At 35.7% G+C, this 22678-nt stretch overlaps 2 protein-coding genes across 5 annotated transcripts in view; both read left to right on the top strand.

Annotated features, from left to right (window-relative positions):
- Positions 1–22678, top strand: part of LOC107227048 — a 64766-nt gene that overhangs the window by 18458 nt on the left and 23630 nt on the right. Inside the window, exon 1 of one of the 2 annotated variants that reach the window (XM_046740230.1) lies at positions 19606–19904. The exons of the other annotated variant lie outside the window; for it this stretch is intronic. Within the exon in view, the coding sequence (XP_046596186.1) occupies positions 19857–19904 (48 nt within the window). The 5' untranslated portion in view covers positions 19606–19856. Of the gene's footprint in view, positions 1–19605; positions 19905–22678 lie in introns of those variants that run through there. 2 annotated transcript variants of the gene reach the window in all.
- On the top strand, positions 1845–9388 carry LOC124294547. 3 transcript variants are annotated; one of them, XM_046740233.1, is made up of 6 exons: positions 1845–2451; positions 3947–4018; positions 6709–6925; positions 7107–7927; positions 8615–8771; positions 8985–9388. In XM_046740233.1, the coding sequence occupies exons 3-6, from the start codon at positions 6724–6726 to the stop codon at positions 9113–9115; spliced, it is 1311 nt and encodes a 436-aa protein (XP_046596189.1). In that variant the 5' UTR covers positions 1845–2451; positions 3947–4018; positions 6709–6723; the 3' UTR covers positions 9116–9388. The 3 variants fall into 3 exon arrangements, with proteins under 3 accessions (XP_046596189.1, XP_046596190.1, XP_046596191.1); XM_046740234.1 differs by lacking the exon at positions 3947–4018 and having other exon boundaries at positions 1846–2451; XM_046740235.1 differs by lacking the exons at positions 3947–4018; positions 6709–6925 and having other exon boundaries at positions 1847–2451.

The raw sequence follows: 22678 nt of genomic DNA, 5'->3' as shown, positions 1-22678 counted from the left end.
TGAATTTACAAATTACGAGCTATTAACGTTCACGAAATTCGTTTATGATTTTGGTAATCACAACATATAATATTCATTCATGACACAACTGCCAGCAACTTTAATTAGACGTTTATCATACTTCCTATTCACCATTGCACAGCAGTATATTGATTGTTTTATGAACGTATATCTTCGACTATTATAATGTACGTTTTATTGGTATTTCTGATCTACGCGTGATAGACGTTTATGAAATTCATTTTCAATCTTGGTGTCTACAACATCTATATATATATATATTAGGGTGTGTCGAAAATGAACTTTTTTTTTTTCTTCGCTCCTACCACTCAAAACTTTAGGTTTTGACATTAAAGAGGTCCTCGTTCAAGGAGGGCGCTGTAGCTTGAAGTTTAGAAGTCGCTCAACGAGGATTTAGGTTTCCCATCTAATTAACACGTAAAAAATATTGTTTTTCGTTCAAAATGATGTCAGGCAACCATAAAATTGGCGATGTCTGTATTTCTTGGCTTATTTGAAAGCATGACTCATCCCCTAAACGATGATAGGTCGTTTTTCGACTTACCTTGTTCCAATTTTTTTTTACGCCACTTTTCGACCACAATAGTCACTTTTTCAAGTTTACAAAGTCTCCAAGGTATCAATGAGTCCAAAATGAATTGCTACAAGTATTGATTCTTGATTCGAATATAAATAACCAATTCTAAAAATTGGTAAATTCCGTATCTTCAATTTTATTCAAAAAACCATGTTTATTTTGAGAAATTTTGTATGTTTCACTAATTTTTGGAATTGGTTATTTATATTCGAATCAAGAATCAATACTTGTAGCAATTCATTTTGAACTCATTGATACATTGGAGACTTTGTAAACTTGAAAAAGTGACTATTGTGGTCGAAAAGTGGCGTAAAAAAAATTGGTACAAGGTAAGTCGAAAAACGACCTATCATCGTTTAGGGGATGAGTCATGCTTTCAAATAAGCCAAGAAGCACAGAAATCGCCAATTTTTTGGATGCCTGACATCATTTTGAACGAAAAACAATATTTTTTACGTGTTAATTAGATGGGAAACCTAAATCCTCGTTGAGCGACTTCTAAACTTCAAGCTACAGCGCCCTCCTTGAACGAGGACCTCTTTAATGTCAAAACCTAAAGTTTTGAGTGGTAGGAGCGAAGAAAAAAAAAAGTTCATTTTCGACACACCCTAATATATATATATATATATATATATATATATATATATATATTGTACATTCATCATACAACTACCAGCAACCCCAATTAAGCGCTTAATTATTGCGGTTTTCCACTATTGCACAGAAATATATTCATCGTTTGATGAACGTATTTTTTCAACGATTATTGTTCACGTTTTACTGCTACTTGTGATCTACGTTCAATAACCGTTTATGAAATTTATTCAATATCGGACTATTTTCAAGATACATTGAATTGTATAATATGTATATTTGATCAAATGGGTTCATACTTGTTTTACTTCAACACGATTGAGGAAAATTCAACGTTGAGTACAATATTCAGATTATGAACGCACTTTTAGTATTCATGTATGCGGAACCGCCTGATGCCAAGCGGTGGCCAAATCAGTTGATTATCTTATAATTAGTTTCCGAAAAATGGACTTTAATTACCCGTTATTTTGATGCCAATATTATGTGGTAACTAAAGCTGAACACTGATCTTGTATTCATTTACCGGTGCATGGAACATAGATATAACCAATAAAAGGAAGAGAATAAAGAAGTGTCCGAAACGTGAATAATTTCGTACCAAGAATAATAATTTATTGTACATTTTTATAATTATTTCACAATATTGGTTATCATATTATAATATATTAAATCTCATTATTTGGCACGAATTACGTCAAGACTTCAATATCTTGTATGAGTACTTGCTAAAACAAGCGTTCATCATATCCTGTCGCATTTTTAACGTCGTTTGTACGTTTATTTTTCGCGCTATTTTATCGGAGTTCTGTGCGTTATACATTGTGTCACTACTGATATATTATTCTCCTGCTCTGGTGCGTCAGCGTCGGTAACGCTGCAAGCTAGAGTAAGAGCGCAATAATTATATGTAGAGACAGAACTTATCCCATGGACCGCGCATTCATACAGTAAGTGTAAGTATAGCGAGTGGTAAGACAAGGACAGCTCGGAATAACACGGGCATATATGGCAAAGTTGATTCCCTTTTGGGCACGATCTCTCTGTCGCTCTTGCGTCTCCTCTATCTTTGTCTTTGTCTGGGAGCCTATATTCATCCCCACCCTTGCAACTGGCCTCAGGCGCTGGTTATGGCGTTATTCGTCAACCGAATGCGGAGGTGCTCGGATCGATCGGTGATCGTGTAGCAAAAAAGGTGAGAAGCTATTGTTAATCTGCGGCCTAGACGGAAGAAGCAAATTCGTCATTAAATAACGCTGGTAAGTACAACTACATATTTTTCCAAATATGGTGGTATTTTGTCTTAATACATCGAGCATTCTTGGTTGAAAAAATAATGTGTTTTGCAACTCAAATTCTGTCTCTTCTGTATTTTTTTCTTTCCTTTCTTTTCTTTCTTCAAAAGAAACTATGTGTAATGTTCTGCGTCTTTTTCTCTAAACCAAACGATGTACCATAAAAATATGGAATAGTTTATTGTTTATTATATAACGTTCATGAATATTTTTGAACTGTTTTTAAACGTTATTTATATGTGTTAAGTTTACTATGATACGTATATTATAGGTTAATTATATTAGTTCTTGTCGAATTTGAGGAAAACTTCATGTTAATAATCATCCCATGTGATCATGCGGTTATTAGTAACTTTTGCTCTGTATTGTTTGAAATCGGTTTCGTGTTTATTATTTTTTTAGATACCGTTTCAACATATCTATAACATACATATGAACTCGTAGCATCTTCCAAAGTAACAAAGTATAGTAATACAGCCACGTAAATATTTCTGTGCCATCGAAATCACAGAAATATTATTTTGACAATATTTTTTATTTTCTTTTCCCTTCAATTGAAAATAACAATTATTATCCATCAGAAGAAGACGGTCATGTTAGACAATAGAGACAATAGAGAAGATCCGTAGCAATAAAGCTTTTTCACCAGTTAGTGCAACAACTTATATAGAGGTTTATTAAAAATTATGTATTTTGATCCAAAATTCTGTTTTGTGTATATTTTCTTGGATTTGGGCTGAATAAATATTAAAAAGGGATTTGCACCTGAATAATTTTGTAAACACTGGTAAAAATAGTGGTCATCTACCCATCAAACGTATATAATACGCAGGAAATTCGTAACAAGTAATTTTATTCCATTGGATTTGACTTTGATCTTTACCGATAAACGTATAGTATACTCATGATTTACGTTCAGTAGTAGGCGTCATGATATACTATTCGAAAAGTATTAGAATATAAGCAGGACATCGGCCCAGAATTGGTTCAACGTTAAACTACGATCTTGTTTAATTTGTAGTAACAATAAATAGCGATACATAGAACTATAAGTACTATAGAATAATAATATTAGTAACAGTACTATCTAGTCCTGAAATATATCACGATTCCTACTACTGAACGTAAATCATGAGTATACTATGCGTTTATCGGTAAATGTCAGAGTCAAATCCAATAGAATGAAACTACTCATTACCTGCGTATTATATACGTTCGATGGGTAGCTGACCACGTTTTTTATTCGTGTTTACAAAATTGTTCGGCTACAAATGCCTTTTTAATATTTATTTAGCCCAAATCCAAGAAAATATACACGAAACAGCATTTTTGATCAAATTACTTAATTTTCAATAAAATTTTATATAAATTGTTGCGCTAACTCGTGTAAAAGCTTTATTGCTATGAATCTTCTGTATTGACTCACGTACTACGTTCATTAGGTTCATTTAACTTTTAGTTTTCAGAGTGGTGTGCGGATATTTACGACAAATAAGGCAAGCACGTTAAAGCGTACATCATTTCTTGTCTGGTGTGTATTATTATTTAGTTTTATAACATGCCTCATGATTTAAAAGTTCTGAGTAAACGACATTTGCGTCGCAAAACAGCTATAAATACTCGTAAAGTATTACTGAGTATTGCAGGCAATAATTGTGCACTCGAGCACCTTACGAAATCACAATTAAAAGATGCTAGTCATGAACATGTGTCTTGTATCGGAGAATATGTGCACTCTATAGATAGCGATTATGATGTTGATCATATCCATCAAAGTAATGAACAGAATGAAGAAAACTCTAATTCGAACCGCGATAATAAAGATTTCAAAGACATCGAAAGTGACATAGATAGCATCAAAGCTACGTTGTACAGTTCTGAAGATAATTCAAGTTCCGTCAGCGATGAAGTGCATTTAGATGATGAAACGAACTTTGTTGAAAATTTGCGCGACTGGGCATCTTCAAATAACATCACACATAACGCGATCGATCAATTGCTAGCATTATTGAAACCAGCACATCCTATCTTACCCTTAAGTGCTAGGACTCTACTTCACACGTCACGACGTATTGAAACGTTAAATTTAGACAACGGAGAAATGTGTTATTTCGGTTTGGAGAAATGCTTGAGACAAAAACTCGAGTCAGGTCTCAAAAAAGGACTGTCACCTGAACATACGTTGCGAGTTGATTTTAATATTGATGGGATTCCCGTTTATAAAAGTAGCGGAACATCATTTTGGCCAATTTTGGGACGCAGTATTTCAATGATCGATGATAGCCCATTTGTAATTGGTGTTTATTATGGTACGGGTAAACCGATGCCACTATCTTCATATTTACGAGATTTAATTAAAGAAACGTCACGTTTAAGCACCAATGGTTTTGAGTTTAATGGCACCAAATACTTTGTCAGAGTTGGTTTATTCGCGTGTGACGCGCCCGCGAGATCTATGTTGAAAATGTGTTTAGGACATTCGGGTAAGGATGCTTGCGAGAGGTGTAAGATTCGCGCAGTTCATCTCAACCGTAAACTGTGTTATCCATGTGACACCGAATTCCAGAAGCGAAAAGATAGTGATTTTGTTGCACCTAGTGAAAACGATCGTCACGTTAAAGGACGTTCGCCTCTTTTAGATCTTTACGTGGGACTAGTCTCCCAATTTCCTTTAGATCCCATGCATTTAATCTACCTGGGAATTTTGAAGAGGTTGCTCCTTAAATACTGGGTCGAGGGTTCACGTGATTGCAAATTGTCTAAGGATATTTTGTTAGAAATTGAACGTATAATGAAACTATTGGCGCGATATGTTCCGGCAGAGTTTCCTCGAAAGCCCCGTGGATTTTTGGATTTGCATCGATGGAAAGCGACAGAATTTAGATTTTTCTTGTTATATTCCGGCCCTGTTGTAATGCGGGATGTGCTAGATCGAAAAAAGTACAAACATTTTTTATTATTGTCTGCCGCCGTGTATATTCTATCGAATACAGCCTTGTTCTCGCGTTTTCGAAACATCGCGCAAGATATGATCGAAAAATTCGTTACTCAAGGTGCTAAGATATACGGACAAAACTTTGTCGTATATAATGTACATTCGCTGCTGCATGTCATAGACGACGTAGAACGATTTGGCCCATTAGAAGAATACAGTTGCTTTGTGTATGAAAATCATTTGGGCCATTTGAAACGACTTATTCGATCGAAACGCTTGCCGCTGCAGCAGCTGAGTAATCGACTTGAAGAACTAAGTTCTATTCGTAAAACTAATTGTCAGGAAAAATTTATTCCTAAACCCAAATTTATTGGAAATTCTCGTGAATGTCAGGCTCTGGAAACGAAAAAATTCAAAATATCAATAAAAAGGCCGGATAATGTAGTAGCTTGTGGGACAGAAATATTAGTGATCAAATCAATCCTTTTCATTGCCGGAGAATATAGAATTATAGGTACTCCGTTCAAGTACAAGCGAGACCTTTATCAGAAACCTATTAAATCTTCCAAACTAGGGATTTTTTTCGTAAGAAGTTTCAACGTAGCGAAATCTTATCGCGTCGATGATATATTACATAAATTCGTCTGTCTTCCATTTAAAGATGGTTTCGCAGTAACTCCGATACTACACGAAATGAAATAAAATTTTTATTTTTTGTTAAACATCTCAACGAAACGAGCTCTCGACAAAAAACAGATGATGAACCTACGATTCTCGGCAATGTGTACGAGGAAGAGGGATTCGTTCAAGACATGTATAGTATGTCTATGTCTACCTCGCACACATTCCCGAGAATCGTAGGTTCATTATCTCTTTTATATTAAAAGTTTGCTTCAATTGAGATGTTTAGCAAAAAATAACATTATCGTATACCTATTACCATATACCGTATATGCCGAGTCTAATTTACCTAGTAGTCCAATATACCCAACTCTACCATATGTTCATAACATCACTTTTGAGCTGATTTATTATAGTTTTGTACGTCACATTGACGTTCAAGTATTGGTTAGACATGCGTTCCCAAAATCTTCATAATGTTTCATGATCGATTCATCTTTTAACTTATATACTACCTTGCATATTCCTATGTTGATGTCCTAATTAAAAACTTTTAAACTGGCACTTTTTGCTCAGAGTGGAATAAAAGTGCTTGAATTTTGATCAAATATAAATTTATACACCAGACTAGAGAATATGATACATTTAACGATGTTTTTACTCAGTCGTGCTGCAGAACTATGTATGCGGTGATTGAATTCTTGGTTGGCGAAGATAGAGAATGCGCATTGGTACCAGTTCTTTGGCTGGTCGAAAACAACACCCAATGTTACTGGCCACGGACAAAAACTGAAGATCATTTTACAAAACTTGTAAAATCAAAGGCTGCCTATGAAAAAACATGGCCAAAGTTTGCCATTCACAAAGTACTGCATACCGGAGGTGATTATTGGAACGTAGAACTTTTTTTTACAATTGTATACGGATTGAATGTTTCAATCATATTAATTTTCACTTGGATAAGAGTTACGACGATATATTTTGATCATATTGTACATTTGTGATTAATTTTGCTAATCAATGAGCATTCGGTATTGATTGATATTCCTTGATTAACTAACAGATGACTACCACGACACCGAAGCAACGATGGCGCGCCTACTGGAGCTGGGCACGTCCGATGAATCCGGAATAATTCGCAACATCGCTAAAAAATCCACTGTAATACCTCAGCAAGATATTACCAATGACGTGGACGAGAATGAAGCTACGAACAGTGATGATGTCGAACCTGAGCCGCAAAAGAAAAAACGTAAACACAAAACCGACAAGAAGAAGGCTAAAAATCGACACGTTAGTAACAAAAAAAAAAAAACGAAGCGTTCTCGTGAAAGTTCAAGTAGTTTAGGTTACACCTCTTCAGCTGACGAGAATTTGCCACCGTCCGAAGTCGATGAATCGACTTCTAACCGTAATAAGAATACTCGCTACATTAACTCAGCCAAAGGATCTACCAAAAATCAGACACCAAAGAAAAACTTGGCCCACAAGATCGTACAGCACCAGTATAATGATAATTCCCATGAGTCACCGAATCAGTTGTCTGGATATGAAACATCAAATAGAAACATTTCTAGTAGGATCATCAGGTCTACCACGCAATATGACTTATCAAGATCCTTTTCACAACTTGAACCTTCAACCCCGACCACATCACGCGAACAGAATACCTTTGAAGAAAAAACTCTGCAGTATTTAGAACACATTAAATCCTACACTGAACAAAACCATCTGCTACTACGTAAAATCTTCTCAAAACAGAAGGAAGTCAGCATCGACGTAACAAAGAAACCAGCCGAATTCCCAAAACTTCCTCTTAACTCCATGGAAGACTTCTCCAACCTCGAAAATATCCTGAAATCCGAAGAGCATCGAACTTATTTAGTGAGTAGACCTTGCAATCATATTCAAAATATGTATGTCATGACATACGGATAGGTACTAATACCGAGCGTATTCTTCAATGAGGGCCAACCCCCTCCCTAGCGCAAACCAACACAGGCACATGAGGCTCGGCCGGGAGGGGATAGAATGCCAGTGGCCATGTTAGTCTCCACTCGACCGAACTTCACGTACGCGTCATGTGCCTGAGTTGGCTTAGCACTAGGGAGGGGGTTGTCTCTCATTGAAGAATACGCTCGGTATGTGTTGACTGCAAAGGAATAATGAAAATTACTACAGGCATACAGAATTGCGGTTCGTAACGTTTTAACCCTCTCGGACCGTATGTTGCTTCTACGCAACACGCACTTTGAGGCTTCATAAAACTGTATCGGTCGCAAGGTCAGGGTTCTAACTGCATAGTTCCATTAAGCAAGGTCAGATGGCCTTATAGATACTCCTAAACCCTGAGGTAAACTGCTTTCACCCATCGAAATATCAATATGGTGAGAGATTTTCATTCAACATGAAATCGGTCTCGGTCTGATCGAGAGGGTTAACGTTAAAAAATGCTGAAAAAATATTAGGAATCGACAATCTCCAACTAGTCAAAATTGTTATCGATGTTGATAACAGTAAGAATATTTTGAATTCAATTCGACATTCATTCATTTTAGTATTTTGTTGCAGACCGGGAAACTGGCTTCTATTGGAGGGACAAGCGGTCGCCAATGTGTGTTGGCTATAATGAGGTCACTACTCACAAACGAATTAGCGATGCAATTCAATTGGGCAGGGAGGGACAAAGTCTCATTTCAAAAGACATTGACAATGGAAACTGTTTACGGTAATGAATAATTCATGAAATTTTCGAGAAACAGTTATTACTTGGATTTATCGTGTGAAAACAATATTATTCACACATTATTATTCAAATTATGCAAACTGTTAACTTTTTTCCCAATATATTCGAGATTCATCACAATTTACATTGAAATTATTCCTTATCAGTTATCAATATCGTGATATTGTACCTTCCTTTTGATGTATTTTTTCTCAGAGGCTGTGAAACAAACCTTTCTTGGCAAGAAGGAAATTGGTGATGCAACCGAAACCAGTGTTTCGTGTGCCGTGAAAGACTGGTTAAAACTAGCTCGATCACGGCATACCTATGTACGAAAGAAGGGCTAAGAAACTGTGGTAAACGTCAACTAATTTTAAAAACAGTCATATAAAAGTACAAATCATACAGGCATATAAATATTTCTGATATAAGTGTAATATTCTTAGCGTTTTCTGTTAGTTGTAACTACCGTGAAGACGAAAGTATAGTGTAGGTTGAGCTGTGTCTATGAGCTACAAGATGTACCTTTTTTTTTGATAAATGAGTATTTATAGATATAAGATATTTGTGTAACGTTCTAACAAAGATATAATAAAATCGATTCACATATATAAACTAAATTCGTACGCTTTCTAACTCAACCCAGACTTGTTTCTAGCTAACGTGAAATGATCTTCCTCTATAGCAGTGTACTATATACGCTTTCAATTACACATCCAAGATACGTTATGTATTCAAGTCTAGAGGTCCAATTAAAAACGTTTTTTAACACTGTATAATATTCGTTTAGACATAAATAATGAAAGATTAAAGCGTCATTAACAGAAAACATTTTGTCACGTTAGTTAAACGGACATTGTCAACACATTTTAATAGAAAAAATTTCCTTCATAATTTGAGTTTTAAAACGTACTTGCGAAACGTCTCTTAGTAGTCATCAATATCCAAATATTAGACGATTACCATAAATATTAAAATAACGGATTTTCGATACGTTTTATCAACAAATTGAGATACGATTTATAAATGTTTGGTTTCAAACGTATAAAATTTGCATATGAACAACTATCGTAAGACGTCCACCAAAAACGTTTAATAAACCGAAATCACGGCGGACATTCTTCGCAATAAAATACGTAGGTGCTGCACGTTTATTCTACAGAATAAAACGTTCTTTTTTGACGAATTTCATACGCTTTATATACTGGCATTGTTTATTGGGATTGATTCGTACATCGATGGTAGAACGGCAAAAATTAGCGAGAAGAGAGAGAGAGAGAGTTTTTGGAATCCGTAAGAATGTTTGTTTGTAAAACTCACAATCGGCTGAAATTCCTTGTGATTTTTTTTTTTTTTTTTTTTTGAAACAAATTCTGACATGCAATTCTCCTTCACTTTTACCAAAATACAGTTGTATTGTTTCTTGTTGAAAATCTGTACTCGGAATTTTATGCAATTTAAAACAGATATTTTTGAACAGAATTGAACACTAGAGCATTTGATAACAATTTTTTTAGGATTCGAAACTCTTTTCGAGATTTTTCAAAGTCGCTTGAGAGTATTCAAAATTTCTGAACGTCTTTGGAATCACGAATTGAGATTATTACTATTTCTTTGCAAATTTTCAGATTCTTTTCGAGTTACTTGAAGTGGTTTTTTCCAATCGCCAGAGGTAGTCTTAAATCCTTCACCGTGTTTGGACTTTAATAACATGGAGTTTTTTCGAAACTAGTAAATTAGTTTCTTCACGTTTTTCGAAGCCCTTTCAATTTGCTTTAAGCAATTGAATGTAATATTCGACGTTTTTTTTTTTCAACATCTGTCTAGTAAATTTGATTTTTTTTTAGACTCACAGAGTCGATTTTTGAAATTTTCGAAGTCTAACGAAGTAATCGCGAACAAAAGAATTGCGTAATTTGAAACTATGTCAATTAATTTAAATTCTTTCTACCTTTCATAGAATCTTCGAGTACTTCGCTGTTAGCGTTGCGTGATTCAACCCATCTTTTCAACTTGCTTGATCAACGAGCCGTTTTGAATTTCTGGAAACCTTATTTTGGTCGCTTTTGAGGTCATCCCGCGTCGTTCAATTCGTCGTTAAATTGACTTTTCACCGTTCCGATGGGTAAACATCTTCGACATCGCGTAAGGAGACACCGACGCAGCCCTTCAAAAAGTAAGAGCTAATTACTCGTTGCTCATGTCAGTTCACTTGACTAACTCCACCTAGTATCGCGGCCTCTTTCCAGCCCCGTATAATCAAATACGGACTATCTTCCGCGTACATATCTTATTTACTCCAGGCTGATTCGTGACCGGAAGTAGACGTATAAAAAGACTTCGGACACGCCATTTAACATCCAAATGCTATTTGTTTGAGGAATTTTCAGTTTCGTTAAATTTATTGATATATTTTTCGGTATCTTTAAACCAGATTTCATCACCAGTTCCAATTGACATATGTGTAAAAAGATGTCGGATAAACATGTTGAAATGTATGCAATTATATGTACTATTTTACCAAGGTAAATCTGAGATGCATAATTATACATGACCATAGAAAATGTCCGATGAAAAACATTACGGTCTAGTTGACAAACTAATTCCTATAAAAATGGAACAGACGATTTATTAACACATTCAGCTAAGTATTGATGATTTTAATCGATTTTAGCAAGTGTGAAAATTGAGGGTTTCGTTCGCATATTTATTTATTTGCCGCATGCGTATATTTCCTAGTTCTTTATATACAGACGTATTCCGTTCGCGTTTGCCACGCCTGCTTCTTGCATACGGTTCACGCAGTGACGTCACTTCGTTCCTGCTGAGTTCAATCGCAGAGTCAACTCCCGGCAATTGTCGCAATCACGAGTCTCGATTAAGACGCGCGCCATACCAATTCCTAGGGGGTTTATCAACGTTCTGAGGCCTTTCACAATAAGGCGATTGAACTTTTATGGTGAACGAAATGAATGAACTGAATTCTCACAAGTATCTATGTGTATGCGAATATGTACACGTACGCCGCGTGGACTTCCGGCCATTGCTCATCAGAATACGTTACATAGAATTTCATTTTTTCACTCTGGCTATCTTTTAAATGCAATTTACGGATGTGAAACATACGATGAATCGCTCTGGAAAAAGGATGCATTTTTTATTGTTTTTCAAGTAGAAATTAAGTTAAAAATGTATGGTGAATAATTTATTTGGAAAATCCAAGTTTTACAAAAACTTTTCGTACGATCATAGACTGTTTTTTCGATGCTGGTGTTTTTGAGTTTTAAGTTTTACTTCACGTCATGCCAATTCGTTGTTCATTAGCTCGTTTCGAACCGAAGTTTGTAACATATTTTCGACAATTGCCAAGAGACAATTTTTCCATTCTCTCAAGTTTGGTTTGAAGAAAATGATTTATTATATTAATCAGGTGACAATGATCAGCGATTCTTTCATTTCTTTCATTTATTTCTTGATTAATTAATATAATTTCGTTATTATTGTAAGACTATAGGCATTTTCAAAGCTGGGAAATATTGTCAAACTTGTGTTGCTTATTTTTTGCAGCTGTCACGATCTTGCTAAAAATATATTTCTTTGACTAGTTACTAACTTCGACATTTTTTATTTCATCTTGTACGAGATACAAAATAGATGAAGAAAAATTCTTCCTTTCTTGCTACATAAAGTTTGAATGGATTATATATGCGGATATTAATTTGGTTTTTGAAATAGATTGATTATATTATAATTATGAGTGTTCTAAATTTTTAATTTGTTTTTAACCTGAACAGTGAGACGCCTAATTTCCGTTATAACGAAGAAAAAAACGGAAAATGTAAATTGGAATAATTAAGAAATTGAAAGAAATGTATCAAGAAAAACGGATACGAAGAGAGAATGAAGAAAGAATGACAATCGGGGAAACGATGATTGGCTGTAAGAGCGGAGGATAGTTTTTACATTCTGCAATATATACCTATACGTTTCAGTGCTCCGAGCGTAACAAAAGATACACGATAAAAAACAAAAACTGAGGAGTAGGAGGAGGAAAGAACGAGCCGTTCCATCTGCCGAATCAGTCACCGCGCTGATCTTTCATCGCGTCGGTAGGTAACTGAAGATAACCGTGCGAAATTCGCCTCTTTATAATTCCCGGTATTCGTAATACGTGCAGGTTTGAAATCGACCGATAGATCGATTTTTCATTCGCTTATTTATATTGCTAGACTTTTTGTTTTTACTTTCACGAACAAGCTTTACTCAATGAAAATTCACCAATGTGAAATTATTGGGGGAAATTTCTTGGACAGAAACGATTTATGGATTTTGATTGTTCAAATAACGTAGATTTGTTGAAAATTGAGTAAACAATTGAATAAAGTAGAACATTGGAAGGGTGGAATTGAATTAGGAACGCTGGAACGAAACCAGCGTGAAAACCGTTGCGCGGCTCACTTGCAATTTTATTTTGTCAACAGAATCGTTTTTCGTACTAAAAATTCGTCGAAGACGATTTTATCCGACGGAAAAAGATGGCAAGAATCATTGGTATGCTTTGGTGTTGCACTTTCGATGAATGCAGGCCTGAAAAATCAACATTTATCCAGCGAATTCGACGAATATTTTTTTACATCAAATATTTGATATGAAAAGGTTTTTTTTTTTCATTCGCGCGGTTTTTTCTCTCTACTGCGTTAATTCTGGGTTAGTTTCAAATCCACCGTTAGTTCAAGACTGGTCGTTGATTCGTTTAATTATAGCTACCCATCTGCGGATAATGATTTTTCTGGTGATAAAATTCAATCGATATAAAATAAAATGGAGACAGAGAAACGTGCACGCAAGAAAACACACTTAAGCTTAAATGGCTGCGGTTGTTTCGAAGGCGCAGTGAACCGCGTCAACGGCGGTAACACAATCGAAATAACCGACGTTTTCTGTGATCGAACATGCAATCGGTGTCCCATGGCGAATGAATCTATTCGTTCAAATTTGGTTTCTTTCCAACCGCATTTTTTTCTCTGCGCGGTGAGCATTTTTATACTTTCTTGTTTCACTTTTACATCATGGCGCATCCTGCTGGAATGCGTGAGGTTCCCATGGGATCAAATATCCTTGAGTTTACAGCGAATTACGAAATATGGTTTTTTCCCCTGAATATCGCGATTACTCTGTATAAAATTCTGCTCTCGCGAGTCTGTTACATAAATATAAATATATAAATAATTAGGTTTGTTGCGAAAATCCGAGTAAAATGTTAAACGCGTTTAACGATCGTTTGCGATCAATTACACTTGCACCGTAATTAGTGAAGGGGATCGATGCCGCAAATTAAATTCATAAAATAAGTAAGAAAATACTTGAAAATAATTATAATCGTTCGGAGAGAAACAATAACGAAACTACATTTCTTCTATTCTACCCGAAGTTCGATTATTATTTATATTGAACAGAAATGCAAGGTTGAAACAAAAAAATTAAACGAAAATCTTATCCCAAATTAACAAGATTAATATTACAATGACATCAAGTTTCTCAAACTGTGAATCGGCTTGATAAAAATGCTCTTGAAGCCGTACGTATGTTAACCGCTTTAAATTAGCGTTTAATAGTAGGATAAAAATAAAATACTTACTGAACAAACTTGTTTCACATTCCGCAGAGAAATTCTGAATCAACTTTCATTATTCATTCCAAGCAAATATAAGCAATGTATTGACTGGTTTATAATTAGCGTGAATAGACGGTTGTCTCATCTCCTGCAGCGGTGATGAAAATTATATTTGACACACCTGAGGAGAAGCCTTTTTTGTGTCTCAACGGGGATTCGGGCGCAGACATTGTATCGGGTAAATTTTTCGAGTCCGTCTTCCATGACGAGTCAACATGGCTGCAGTTTCAAAGTTTATGACAAGTGATATGGAAGTGATCGTTAAAAACTGGCAACGAATAAAGATCTTCGTTTTCGTATTTTTTAAGATAAAACAAGATGCGTAACGTAAGATTTTTCGTGAAATTGAACAAAAGTGGACATTTTTTTCGAAATTTACTTGCTACCTTTTCAGCCGATTACCGTTGCAGATTCCCTTGACAGGAATGAAAATTCTACTTAAAAAAATCCGGCAATTAGATCGGTACAAATTTTCTTTCTGCCTGAAAAGCTTCGTAGCGTTTTTAACGATCATACACCTAAGGCAGGTTTCTCAGAAATGGAAACTCATTAGTATCACATTCTATACCGCCGCGAATCGAAACGATCATTGATTAGGCTGATTGAGCTCAATGAAAACTTGTTTTTCTTTGTAAATCGAGGTCCGCAACATTCTTTCAATACCGGTAATAAATTGTGCAGTTGTAAGTCACGAGACACAAACGATGATCTGGAATCGCAGCAAGAAATCATTACAACAATCCACATACTATAATCCACCGTTGACAGCTACGTATTGTAAATATGTGTATACGGAGGATTGTCGGAGGCCTTGAGATCTTGAAGAAAAACAATAATTTCTCATGATAACTTGTTCGCCGCGACTCATCCGCGACACTTTTGCTGCACATGCGACAAACTAACGAATTAAATTTTATCCCTGGACAAGAAATCTGCAGTTTAAATTGATGCTATTATTGCTGAAAGGGAATTTTTACAAATTTTCGCACCGTCGTAATATTTAAAGAAAAGACAATCAAGTAAACATGTAAATAAAATGCAAAGGGAAGCAAAAAAGAAACGTACATGTAAAAGACTGAAACTTCATCCTGTCGAAATATCGAGAGGCTTCTATCGACATGTTCGACATGTTGATTCATGCGATTTGATCTGAATTCGTCTTATTTTTCGCGGTGAATATAATAACAATAATACTGTATAACCCATTAGTCTGCTGATACGATTTGATAATTATTCAAATTTTTATAAAAGAAATAATTGTACAGAAAAAAACGTCAAATTGTCAAAACTTGAGCACTATGTCAGATGTTTGAGTAAATGAAATTCTTGCGTATGAAAAGTTTCTTTTTTCAATGTTCTTTTTCCGCATTAAACGTAAATATTCTGTCCCCCAAATCATAATTACCGAATTCAAGAGAGAAGGAGTAATAAACGAACATTGAAATTGACAAAATGGAAGCTTTACGTACCAAGTAACCTAGACGACGTTTTTGTGGAGGTTGTAACGCTAAATTCTATTACCCTCAGATGAGGACTTACCGTTGACACTTTGGCGCGATTCTCCACTTATTCAGAACATTAAACTATAACAAAATCAATCACGTTGGGCGCCAGACGCGTTAGCGTCGATTTTCAAACAATAATACGAATTAACAAAGATAACACAAAACCGTACGAAAAATAAACAGAGAACCCGTTGTACGGCTGGCTAGGCTCAGGTACTCACACGAACTGGTAGAGTGGCGGCATTCAACAACAATAATTACAGAATTAAAGAAAATAATGAAATGAAGAATGAACTCAAGTCAGAAAAAATGAACAGGTCAATCGATGATGTATTGTCGATAAGGTTACAGGGTTGAGACAGGCAAATGAAATGGTATCGATAGCGGTAGTTGATAAAATAAGCAATCGTTGTTCACAATAATTTCGGTAGAATAGAATTAAACGGTAGCTTTGAAACGAGAGACGGCAGTTAACAGAGAAAAATGAACGTAGGTCGGGAGAAGCGATATAATGTAAGAATTTACTTAAAACTACTCGTAACTGGGCGACGTGATATTACCCAAGTTGCAAACGACGCTAGGGTAATTATTACTCTGTCAATTAAAAACGAGAGTGAGAACTTTACTACAATCGCTTAATCGGTAGAAAACGAAGTAACGATAGCTCGGTAGATAATACGACGAATTTACCATAGATTATAACCAGTACGAAAGATTGACATTCATTAACAATTTACACAATCGGTAGCGTAAACGATCGATTAGATAATTTTCGGTAGAGTTATTCACAATCGATGGAATCAATAATTTACAATAATTACGGATCGGAGGAATTAAACGATGAATTCCTAAACATAACTTTCGAGACAATACAAAGTACAAAATTATGAGAGAGTGAGAATTTCGGAGAGTTCACAAAATGAAGAAATACACTAAATACACCGCAGTACAAAATGATCAAGAATAATACGCAGAACTTAACTTGACAAGGTACAGAGAAAGGAATAACAGGCAATAATAATATAAATTTGCCAATAGCAATAGAAAAAGGTGCGGTAATATTTAGAGGCTGATTCTACGCTCGGTTATACTCCAAGGAACTCGATATACGATACGATAGGCACGAAAATAAATAAAAATACAACAAGCAATAATAGAAATAAAATATAAGGCACCCTACTATTACAAATAATTATGAGACGAAAGGTAAAGCCAACAGGGCTCAAAATACGATAGAGACTACAGAAGCAGACTAATAGAAATTCATAAATACAAGAGAATTAATTATTCGCTAGTTACGAGGTCGCTGAGACACGCAAATTATTAATTACTGAAATCATGTAGTCACACGGCGGCTTAACGCAACTCAAAGCCGTTGACCATGAATCACACAAAGTCGATAAATACCATAGGAAAAGAATAGAAATTATGAGCAACTTCGTAACGATACAATACAAAGGCAAAAACCTTACCTTAACAGACGATCTCAGGCACACAATACTGAGTCTAATTTAAATAAAACTTATTATATTGAACAAGGGAAAACAGGAAGGACGGAAAGAACTTAAATTTACAGGAAGAATCTAACAGTAGAGCAAAACGATAGTAATAATGAAACGGTAGCGGGATGAAAGACGGTAGTACGATAGAACCGGTAGCGGTAGAGGAGAAGTATCGAGAGCTTATATCGGAAGGATTCGGAAATTCGGATTCGCTGCCGTGAGGTGATTCTTCTTCCCTTTGATTGGTTGGTTGACTTCATGCGTTTTTGAAGATTACCGCTAGATGTGGCGTAAAGTGCTGCTCGTGATTTCGTCATTGACACCAACTCGTACGATTTAATAGCTGCTTCAGTTTACTGTCCAGGTTGCCTATTATTGGGGACTTCTTCAAGGAGATCATGCAGTCATACGGCGGCTTAACGCAACTCAAAACCGTGGACCATGATTCGCGTGATTAGTTCTTGCCGACAGGAAGGCTGCGTCGATCCTCGGAACGATGGCTTTATCAATCTGGACGTAGTGGTTTGGGGTCGGAAGACGGCAGGCTACGGTCTGCCCTTCGTGCCATCCTTACGGCGTCCGATAAAGCGGGCGGCTGGTTCCTCCTTGAGGAGCGGTGTCCTCGGCCGTCGGGAGGATTTTTATCTCCCTGTTCGCCGGCAGTCGAGGCGATGCGGAAGGTTCGGGTGGATGCTACCCCGGTAGCAAGACAAGTGCACCCGGGTAGCCAGTATAGTACGAAGTCGTTGAGAGCTAAAAACGGTGGCTATCGGTCCCTCGACGGTCGGGGTCGTTGTCGACCAAGTACCTTATTAGCGTGCGCCGAAGCGCGAAATACAGAATTTACAAAGAAAGAATTAGCTAAAAGCAGTTATTGCCTATTTTGTATCGAATTGTAAGGTAACGATGTTGAGTACGTATAAATTTGAATACATCAACAATCAATACTACGTAATAATTGATAATTTACCATTGCAAAATTATTATTGATATTCTTTATTCTTTTGCAATCAAATACACGAAAATCAAAACTCTTTGGATACTGAAAAAAGAAGAACTACGAAAATACTAATCAGGTTTGACGGTGCAAGTGATTAAATTCTCACTGTTGAGGTACAGAGAGCTGGCCAATTGCATTGTAAAAATTTTCCACTCCAGCCTCCGTTCAACTGATATTTTCGGCTTCGATTTAGGGTGAGTGAATGAAATGAAACCTAATTGAAAAAAAAAAATTTCAATACACATCAATACGTGTTATAAATGCGAAGAAAGGATATTTATGTAAAATCAAGAGTAGCAACGTTGGTTCTACAACACACAAATATAGACATAAATCAATTATTGCCTTACACCTAAAATTTCCCCTCACACGATGTGACCGACACGCACATACCTCCTCCCCTCCCAATCAAAGGAAGTTCAATCGTGTATGCAGATTTTATGGGTACGTGTACAGTGTACACCACGAGTAAGCGAGTAAAGGCGCAACGTAAAGATCCGAGAGTCGCGCTGAGTAAAACTCGAGCTCCTGAGGCCCGGCAACACTCATTGTGAGTGGCGTGACGGGCGAGCGGCGTCGTTAAACGTCTCGGAATCATGAACGTGACAGTCGGTTGGCGTCGGGAGCGCCGAGCGGACGTCGATGTTTGAAACGCGCGGTGGATTCAGAGCTGTACCAGAAACCTGCGAACGTGCGTTGAATGAGATGAGTTGGAGCGACGACGATTCGCCATTCCGGAAATGAAGCGCCCCTCGGTGGCGAATCGACGCGGCGAGGGTTGTTGAGAATTTGAAAATTCGAATTCGATATTTTCCTCGACCGTTTGAACTCGAAACGCGAAGCTTTTTCCTCGAACAAACGAATAACGGACGAAAAGTGGCGGGAAACAATCTCGATTCAAATTTGAATTTGAAAGTGAGTTCGAAACTCCCGCGCAAAAAGTTTACTCTCCCACCGTGGTTAGTTTGAAATGTGTTATTAGATATTTCGTATTTACGAAACTTTTGCTTCGTCGTACGGATTGTTTTATTTTACGTAATTTGAAAAGTGTCATCGTGCAGTCACCGGATTATAACAATATATATATTCTTGTGCTTCTTTTTACTGCGTTCCGTGTGTCGGCGTTTAGTGTTTTTTTTTTTTTTTTTTTTTTTTCATTTCACGGTAAATAATTCTGTCACAGCCAAAACATGCGTTTGAAAATATTTGTGCTTGTGTGAATACTGTGCCGGTATTAATTGGAAGTAAAATTAAACTATACAGTAACGGTCTGTTGATTTTAAACTCCTGCAGTTCCCTCGACTCGTTGAGTTTCGAGGTATTCTAGAGTGTTTTTTTTCCTCTCGCTTCGTCTATAAAAAAAAAAGTTTTGTGCCGTGGTTTCTCGTTTTGTTTTGAAACGTGACGATGTCATCTGGAGCAGGACGTGACCCGAGCGTTGACGTTCGATTGAAGGTTCGTTCCAAGATTTTAACTAGGCATACACTTATGTATAACTATGGACATAAGCAACGTATATATTGTATATATATATATATAAACTGTAACCCAATTGGGGACCCTGCAGTTCGAAGGGGTCTGGAAGCTGGGGATTTTCCACTGATTAGAAGATTTTTTTATAGTCGAAATTGCGTTCGAGCGCCAATTATCGAGGTTCAGTTAAATTTTGGATTTTTTTAAAATTTCTTTTCATTTGTTTGAAGTCCTGTTTTTCCAAACTATTTTTTGTTTTTTTTTTTGAACGTGTTCAAATATGTATTATTTTGTGATATTTGTTGATCGATATACCTCCTAATAAGTCTTGAAATAAAAACAAAACTCGCAAATCAGGTTTATATCTTTCGTTATCGATATTCATTTCGAAAAAATATCAGGGTTTTCGGTGAAAGTGTGAACAGAATTTTTAATTTGTTTGGAATATGAGGGAAACAACGGATTTTGGGAGAAAAGAGTGTATAAATTTCAGCAGTTTTTGAAAATATATTGCCAGAATTGATTTGATTATTTTAGTTTTTACTAAAAGCTGTATGAATTACAGAGTAAATAACCGTCGAAATTTCACGTTAGATTGCAAAATCACAACGACAATTGCTGGTGAATTTACCGATTTGTCTAATGCATGGGAGTTAATTTTTATAATTTATGATATCATTTCGTTCAACGTTAATTAATGCTAATAGAATTCATAAAATCATGAAAAAGTCAAGTTTTCTGAATATTCCGGAGGTAGAACAAAAACTGGAACACGAAAAAAACGATTGATTTACTGGTGATGTAATTTTTGCAGGATATGTAACAATAGTTGAAAGATCACATCTTGTTTTTTTTTTTACGAAATCTTTATTGTTTTCGAAGTCGTTGAGATGATATTTTTTCAACGGAGTAGTTTTGGAAATTTGATAGTCTAGACGGAAATCTGAATCCTCGAAACTGCCGCAAGAAAAAAAAAAAGAAACTTGACTGTGTTCTGAAAAATGTTTGAGTAAAAAAAATGTTGGATTGAACAACAGTTCCAAAATTATACAAATTTTCATAAATATCGATATTCCATGTACGATACAAGATAATATGTTCGATAAATTGGCTTTATTCGATTATGAGATCGAAAAAAGAACGGTAGACCAAATTATGCATTTGAAAATCATATAAAAAATGTACGTGAATTGAAATTTATTCGATAATTTTGCGAGTGACTTGAAGAGACGAATGAAAATACTCTTAGCATTGAAATAATGTATAAAAAGTTTACAAATTTTTCCCTTCCCATTTTCCTGTAACGGCATTTCTAATATTATCTTTTAACATACCTTGTACGGTGATTTTTCGGTTGATTAAACACCGAATCATTTTCCCACGGTCACTTGCATCTCGATGATAAAAAATTCCAAGTCTCATCTGCCATCAAGGCAACTCTGCATTGTAACAGTTCGCATGAAAAAAATAGGCGAATCCGAGCATAAATTTCTTGGCTGCGTCCGAGTTTTTTCCCTCTTTAATTTACACGCTGCGAAGAAGAAAGAGAAAGAGGGAGGAAAGAATAATCAGTTTTTAAAATTTTATCTTTGACTTTCTATTTCACCTGACAAACGAGTGAATAAAGTGGAAAACGGCGTATAAATTTAGCGGGTAATACTGAATGAGACAAGTGGTAAATTGTGTATCCACACAACTGATCATCGGTTTGAAAATCGAACAATGACAGGTAGATATAGAAGCTCAATGAAACTTCCCGCCGCTGCTGGTAATGTAATGCTGGATGATCAGGTTTCATCATGCCTCGATGATCACTGCACAATGTGTATAATTTTACCCACACAAACGAATTGATCTTGACGATCGATGCCTGACTTGTTTCGGTTTGATTTTAAAAACTACAGCAGTCGACGCGAATTTTATACAGAAAAAAAAAATCTATTTCATTTTACAACAAATTTACAAAATATTACAAGATACATTTGAATGAATTATTTCATGCAGAGTTATGAAATGTGAAATACCAATGTGAGTCACAATGTTTCTCAGGGAAAATAAAAAAGTTTACCTAATCTGATAAATTTTTTCGAAAACATAGCAAATTTGATTAAATTCTTCCTTTTTTTTTCTTTTTTTTCAATTTGCATCAGAATTACCTTGATAATTTTTTACAGATCTGCTCAAATGCAATAAAAACTTGATTGTTTTGTAATTGTTTTTTTCTCCTTTCTTTAAATCATTATCCTGGTAGATTTGGAAGAAAGAAAACATCGAAATAAAGTGAAAGCACAGCAATAAAATTCTACTCTACGTGTTGAAATTGAAGATGTTCTTCACCTTTCACGGGTACACAAATAAATCGCGAGAAATCCATTGTACGAAAATTGTGTGAACGAAAGAGAAAGTTCTTTTTTTCTATGTTTGATTTGATAATTGTAAGATGTATAAATTATAACGTACATTAAATTTGCGAAAATGAAATCAACCATGTAATAATTCTGTATCGATACACCTGAAATGATTGTTATAACAAAACCGAATGAAATCTCTTTGAAACGTCGAGTAATTTTAATTATCGTGTGAATCAAATGTTATACATATTATATACATATTTGTATGAACGCGATTTAACTGCAATGGATATCGAATTTAAGCACAATTGAAATGGTGGAAGAAATTTTTTTTTTTTTTAATCATTTTGAATGCAAAGTTTCCCAAGTTTCTCACTCATTCATGCCTACCGATCCATTTTTAGT

This window comes from Neodiprion lecontei, chromosome 5 (genome assembly GCF_021901455.1).
Source record: "Neodiprion lecontei isolate iyNeoLeco1 chromosome 5, iyNeoLeco1.1, whole genome shotgun sequence".
Classification (NCBI taxonomy): domain Eukaryota; kingdom Metazoa; phylum Arthropoda; class Insecta; order Hymenoptera; family Diprionidae; genus Neodiprion; species Neodiprion lecontei.
Note: the sequence above shows the minus strand (reverse complement) of the source record. Positions and strands in the feature narration are given on the sequence as shown.

Bases quoted from the DNA above. Each gene is read 5' to 3' on its own strand.
- LOC124294547 (XM_046740233.1), top strand. From the start codon at position 6,724: ATGTATGCGGTGATTGAATTCTTGGTTGGCGAAGATAGAGAATGCGCA. The intron at 7,928-8,614 runs GTGAGTAGACCT...ATTTTGTTGCAG, and splicing joins AAGAGCATCGAACTTATTTA to ACCGGGAAACTGGCTTCTAT. The intron at 8,772-8,984 runs GTAATGAATAAT...ATTTTTTCTCAG, and splicing joins GACAATGGAAACTGTTTACG to AGGCTGTGAAACAAACCTTT.